Source organism: Brassica oleracea, chromosome C2, assembly GCF_000695525.1.
Source record: "Brassica oleracea var. oleracea cultivar TO1000 chromosome C2, BOL, whole genome shotgun sequence".
Classification (NCBI taxonomy): Eukaryota; Viridiplantae; Streptophyta; class Magnoliopsida; order Brassicales; family Brassicaceae; genus Brassica; species Brassica oleracea.
This window is the reverse complement of record NC_027749.1, coordinates 2422219-2427867: the sequence shown is the minus strand read 5'-3', so window position 1 is coordinate 2427867 and position 5649 is coordinate 2422219. Positions and strand designations below refer to the sequence as shown.

The window sequence follows — 5649 nt, the reverse complement described above, 5'->3', positions numbered from 1 at the left end:
GACTCTTTTTCTTCCTCATACAAAATGGTGTCAATCATAACTTTTAATAAAATCTTATAAAGGACATAGTCGATACAAGATTTCATATTATCAATCGTTTCTTTGATTATGCGTAGGTATAAATACTCAAAAATAAAATATAAACATGAATTAATGTCATTACTTCGCACAAGCACCCTTACGGAACTTATTGGCTTGATGTATCTTGACACCTCGATCATACCAACACCATTTCTTCAGGTGAACTCTCTCCACAGAAAAATAAAAAAGAAGAAGATGATGAATCTTTGCTAACGGATACTTATAAAAGGGAGAGCTAAAATCAAGTTGAGCAACTATATTATACTTATTGGTTCAGTAATAACAATCTTGGATTCCGTTGCTGATTCATCATCACGTTTGCAAGTCTTTTTTTTGTAGAGACGTCAAAACTACGAGATTTAGAAGCCGCTGCTGCCAAAAAAAAGAGTCAAACATGAGAAGAAAGCCGAATCTTGTTGCTCAAGTATGAAATGAACGCTAAGATAACAAATTACCTTTTTCAGATTTCATCGATTCATCATTACGTTTGGGTGTCTTTTGTGCGGTAGCGAGACTAGCACTCGATTTAGAAGGCGCTGCAAAAAACCAAACTTGAGGAAGAGAATAAATCTTGAATGTTAATAATGAATTAATAGAACACAGCAAAAACCTTGTTCAGATCTCTTCGATTTAGACTTTCTTGCGCTAGAACACGTAGATGATTTTGTTGCTTCAAAGTCGCTAGAACGCACAAACCCTAGCCTTGCAGAGAAAGTCGATTTTCTCGCGACTCTTTTGACGAGCAGAACCCTTTCCATAGTTATTCACCATCGAGAGACTTTTTTCAAAAGATAATCAAACAGTCTTGAGAAAATTGGAAAGAAACCCGAGCCTTGGAGAGAAAGAAAGTGGAGGAAGACTCTGCTAGCAACGACTATTTATAAATAAAAAAAGAGGTAAAAAAATCAAATAGAGATATAAATCAAATAGAGCTAACGGCTATTGGTTTTGATTATTAATCCTCGCTAAAATTCCATTTTTTTTTTCAGCACAATCTTCTTCTTTTTTCCAACATAATTTTTATAATTCATTTACTGATATTATGTCATTTCTTAGTCGACGTACATTTCATTCTCCATATTTGGTTTTCCAATGATAAAAGTGGGACTTTTCTAATAAAAACAATTTCTTAAATAAATAAATAAAAACAAATTATTAATAATAATTCAGTAACTTTTAGAAAATCTTTAACAAGATTAATATGAAACCTGAAAAAAAAAACAAGATAAATATGATTTCGAAAAATAAAATTATAAGATTTGTATAATTTGTCAAAAACACAAATTTGTTTAATCTAAACTTGTAAAGACTGAACTTGAAAAAAAAAATTGTTTTTTTTTTACATTTCACACATGGCATGTGCCTTTTTTTAAGATATGCTGCATGTACTTGTAACCGGTTTTTGGGTAGGGCTGGCAAAAAAAAAACCTTGAATCAGAAGAAATGAACAGAATCCGATCCAAAAAGTAATCAGATATTTGAACGAGTTCAAAATTTTGATATCAAGAGAACCGAAACCGAACTCGACTTGAACCGAAATATTTTGGGTACCCAAATATATCTGAAATTGATTTATATACTTCAATATATTAAATTCTTTTAGGTACAGTCAGCCCTGTTTTCAGCCTTCAAGACTTTGGATTTTAGATCGTTGATCACATCCTCCATATCAGAAACAGTAGAGTATAACAGATTTTGCTTTTCTTTACATCAACGGCTGCAAATGCATGTTCTAGTTGAAGATCTGAGTCCCTCAAGTGTTTCACAACCCATGATAACTTCTCTAGAGTGTCTTGAAGCTCCTTTATGCTTTGGTCTAGCTTTTGGTATTTGGATTCTGCTTCCTCAGCCCGTGCTTCAGTTTTGGCTAATCTACCTTCCAGGTAATCAAGCTTGTGCACGGCATATATATATTCCTGTAGCTTTCCAAACATCTTCTTTGACATTCCTTTAAAGACTTCCGAAGCGTTCTCTTGGCGGATCAGGAGTCTGCATATTGATCTTAGCGCTCAGATCACCAGACGTTTCATCTGCTGCATTTTTTGCTTTGTATGAATATGAGAATCAGAGCAAGAATGTTGAATATTGGCTTAGCTAAGTAAAATAAGAGTTGCAAAGTCAAAACTTCCCCAATCAAAAGGTCCAAAACCAATGGGGTCACGATCACTAGGTATAAAAGAACCATTAGCTAAGGTCATCAAAAACAAGCAAAAAAACTTGGGAACAGACGCATTGTAACGTAAAGAATAGACTTGAAAATTGAGCAAACAATCCGGGGAAGAATGGCTTCCCCCAAGTCACGTATTGCTATCATTTGTTGGCTTCAGATTTGAGCAAAGGACTTGGTGACGACATAGCAGTCTCTAGGCTCGATGTTGATGTAATAGTCTGGAATGGTATCTGTGATGTCAAACCCAAACTTCTTGTAGAACTTGATCGCATCTTCGTTGTTCGTCTGAACATGCAAGTATATCTCAGACACGTTTTGCTTGGTGCACATGTCAAGAACATGATTCAATAGCTTTGAACCTAAAGAAAAAAAAAACAAGTTATTGAAATAAAGTTTCGCTATAGAAAAGAATGAAACTCTATTTGTAAACATGATTCAATAGATTTATGACTCACCAATCCCAATGCCACGGTAAGGTGCAAGAACACCAAGAGTCATTATATACACTCTCATGGTCCCTCCTTTCGTCTCCAGCCGACAAGCAATAGCTCCAACACATATGTCACTGTAATAAGCTGAGAAGAAGCAAAAAAAAAAAAAACACATCTCTAAAACATCAATAGAGACAAGAGATGCAACTGAATTGGCCAAATCACATAAGTAACAACTGTTTAAAAAAGAGGGTAAACAGTAACAGGAGCAGATTAAATCGAAAAAGGCATCTCTTTTATAGAATCTTCTAACTTGTCTACCAAAGCCTAATCATCATAACAGCTCATCACTCCCAAAGCAACTAACTTTTTCCCTAATAAAAGGGAAGAGAACATTGATCCATGAAGATATAAAGACAGAAGACGAACCGAGCTTAGTGAATTCTCCGGATGAGATTGCGTCAGCGTAGTACTTGTCGTTGTAGCGAACAGGGAACAGAACAGTGTTGAGTTTCTTAAGCTGCATCATGTTTTTGTCTCTGACTCCATCTAGCGATACGCTGGCTTCTCTCCCAGTTCCCATCGCCGACGCCGGTTGCTCGGAGAATCTAGTACGGCGAGAACGAAGGGGAGACAGATCCGGCGTTGTAAGGACAAAGAAGGAAACAAAAAGTTGAAGGGAGGCTTTTATATAGGAGACTCTGTTCAGACATAACGCTATTGGGCCTCTAATAGATACTGGGCCTCAACTAAGCCCACACATCTCCAACCTTCTCTATCGCTTAGAGAGTTCACTATTGCCATACTTTAAATTGAGGTTGGAAAATAAGAGGGGAGTGTGATCTTCTACTTCTTAAATTGAAATTTGAAATTAGAGGATAATTTTGGCCAAAAAAGAAAGAATTTAGGAGATAAATAAAATTGCGTCTGCCGGGAGCGAACCCGGGTCTATTGCTTGGAAGGCAATTATCCTAACCGTTGGACTACAGACGCTTTTGTTTGGTGTTTTTATTTAACTTTTTTGTCGTGATACTGTTCCGCAATGGTCAAAACAAAGACGTCCCTGTCTCATCTTTGGTACTTGCCATAAGATGCACTTTTGAGACTGTAGATTTTTTTGGGAGATACATGAATGACATAAGATAACACTTTTGGCAGGTATGTGCTTGACAATAGGCCTGGGAATATGAGTTTTTACCCGCGGGGCCCGGCCCGTTTGACCCGTCACGGGGCGGATGCGGGTCGAACAATTTAGAAAAATCGATTTGCGGGTGCGGGTGCGGGTTATGAGCATTTTATGCGGGGCGGGTGCGGGTTGGTGGATTTTGAAACGCGGGTTTAGAAAAATTGATTCGTGGGTGCGGGTTATGAGCATTTTATGCGGGACGGGTGCGGGTTGGTGGGTACCTGCCAACCTGTAATTTTTTTAAATTTTTTTTTTTGTAAAAATGTATATTTTGTAAAGAAAATATGGGAATTTTAAAAAATAATAATCAAAATATTTTAAAATATTTAAAATTTTAATTATAAATATATTATTTATATTATATTTTACAAAAAATAAATTAAATAAATATTTTTTAAAATAAAAATATAACCCGCGGGTCCCGCGGGTTATCCGCAAAATTAAGCGGGGCGGATGCGGGTACAAATTTATTTGTTCGCGGGTTGTGCGGGTCGGATTTTTTGACAAAAAAAAACTTTGTAACCCGCGGGTTGGCGGGTCAGCGGGGCGGGTTTGACCCGCAACCCAGCCCTACTTGACAACATCCATTAAACTTTTTATTATATTCTTTTTTCATGCAGTACGAGCAAAATAGCATATTTTGGATAACGTATCATGTAAGAATATCATTTTATCATACTTAAATTTTACTTGGCCGTTCACAAGAAAACTATAGAGAAGTGGATAACATAGGAGCGACAACGTTGTGTTCCTGCATGTTTAGTATAATGCTTTGAAAATGTTGAGTATATTGGCAGTGACGGCGCTGGGCACGAGCGGCAGAAGCACATGCTTCCGGCCCTGTTTAAATTATTTAAATTTTTGGCCCAAAGTTACAAAAAATTTCGGTAGTTCAGATGGCTTACAATATGTTTTAGTGTGTATTAGGTGGGGTCTACGAATCTTTCCAGCCACAATTTCATTTAGTCAATTAATAATAGGCCCAAATTTTTAATTTTGCTTCCAGCCTTTAAAATATGCGGACCGGGTCTGTATATTGGGTACAAAGAAATACGGGTGGGCATTGAGCAAATACTATCAAAATTTTCAATATTTGTGATTAGTTTTATATGCTATATGTGGATATTTAATTTTTTATTTTTTTGCTCCGAAAAATACGTATACGAAAAATATACAGATATTTATGAATATTTCATAAATATCTGCGGATATATCATCTATTTTGCTTGATACAAATAATCGAGAAAAAAAAATACAGATTTGTTCTTAATATTATTTTACATGATACATAAAATAAAATAAATAGTGAAGTTATATGTTTTGTAATTTTTAAAAATTAGTAAGAAAAATAAAAAGACAAAACTTAAGAAATTTTGTTTTCTTGATTCAATACTTTTATAAGTAATAATGTGAACATAATCTATTAAATTATATGTTAAAACTAGGGTCGGCCCGCCCTACGGGTGGGATATACTTTACTTGTGATCTATGTTATTATTTTTTATATAATTTTGTAATTTTTGTTTTAGGTTCACATTTGCAAAAGGTGCGTATGAGATATACTATTTTATTAATTTAAGTTATTGGTTAGTTAATTTGTAAATAATTTTTGTTTGACTTTTTGCTTCTATGATATTACTATGATTGAGTTATTATATCATTTTCAGTTGAATTTTTTTTTATTAAAGTATTTAAAAAAATCACATTTAGTTAATGTCAGTGATTTATTATATATTAACATCTAAATAATTTATTTGTTATATCTCAATTTTAGTGTTTGG

The 5649-nt window shown here is 34.7% G+C and overlaps 1 protein-coding gene and 1 non-coding gene across 2 annotated transcripts; both read right to left on the bottom strand.

Annotated features, from left to right (window-relative positions):
• Window positions 1-2145: 2145 nt before the first annotated feature.
• LOC106325249 (N-alpha-acetyltransferase 50-like) lies at window positions 2146-3324 on the bottom strand. The gene is made up of 3 exons (XM_013763286.1): window positions 3112-3324; window positions 2707-2826; window positions 2146-2610 (listed from the first exon to the last, which is right to left on the bottom strand). Exons 1-3 carry the CDS (start codon window positions 3263-3265, stop codon window positions 2405-2407), a joined length of 480 nt encoding a protein of 159 aa, XP_013618740.1. The 5' UTR covers window positions 3266-3324; the 3' UTR covers window positions 2146-2404.
• A 280-nt stretch (window positions 3325-3604) lies between these two features.
• TRNAG-UCC lies at window positions 3605-3675 on the bottom strand. Its single transcript has one exon. It is a non-coding gene; the product is annotated as a tRNA-Gly (tRNA).
• Window positions 3676-5649: the final 1974 nt, after the last annotated feature.

What these genes read in the sequence shown, in the direction of transcription:
- LOC106325249 (XM_013763286.1), bottom strand. Translation starts at nt 3,265, where the DNA reads ATGGGAACTGGGAGAGAAGCCAGCGTATCGCTAGATGGAGTCAGAGAC. An exon ending in CGGAGAATTCACTAAGCTCG is followed by an intron (nt 2,827 to 3,111) that starts GTTCGTCTTCTG and finishes GCTTCTTCTCAG; the next exon opens with CTTATTACAGTGACATATGT. An exon ending in TTACCGTGGCATTGGGATTG is followed by an intron (nt 2,611 to 2,706) that starts GTGAGTCATAAA and finishes TTTTTTCTTTAG; the next exon opens with GTTCAAAGCTATTGAATCAT.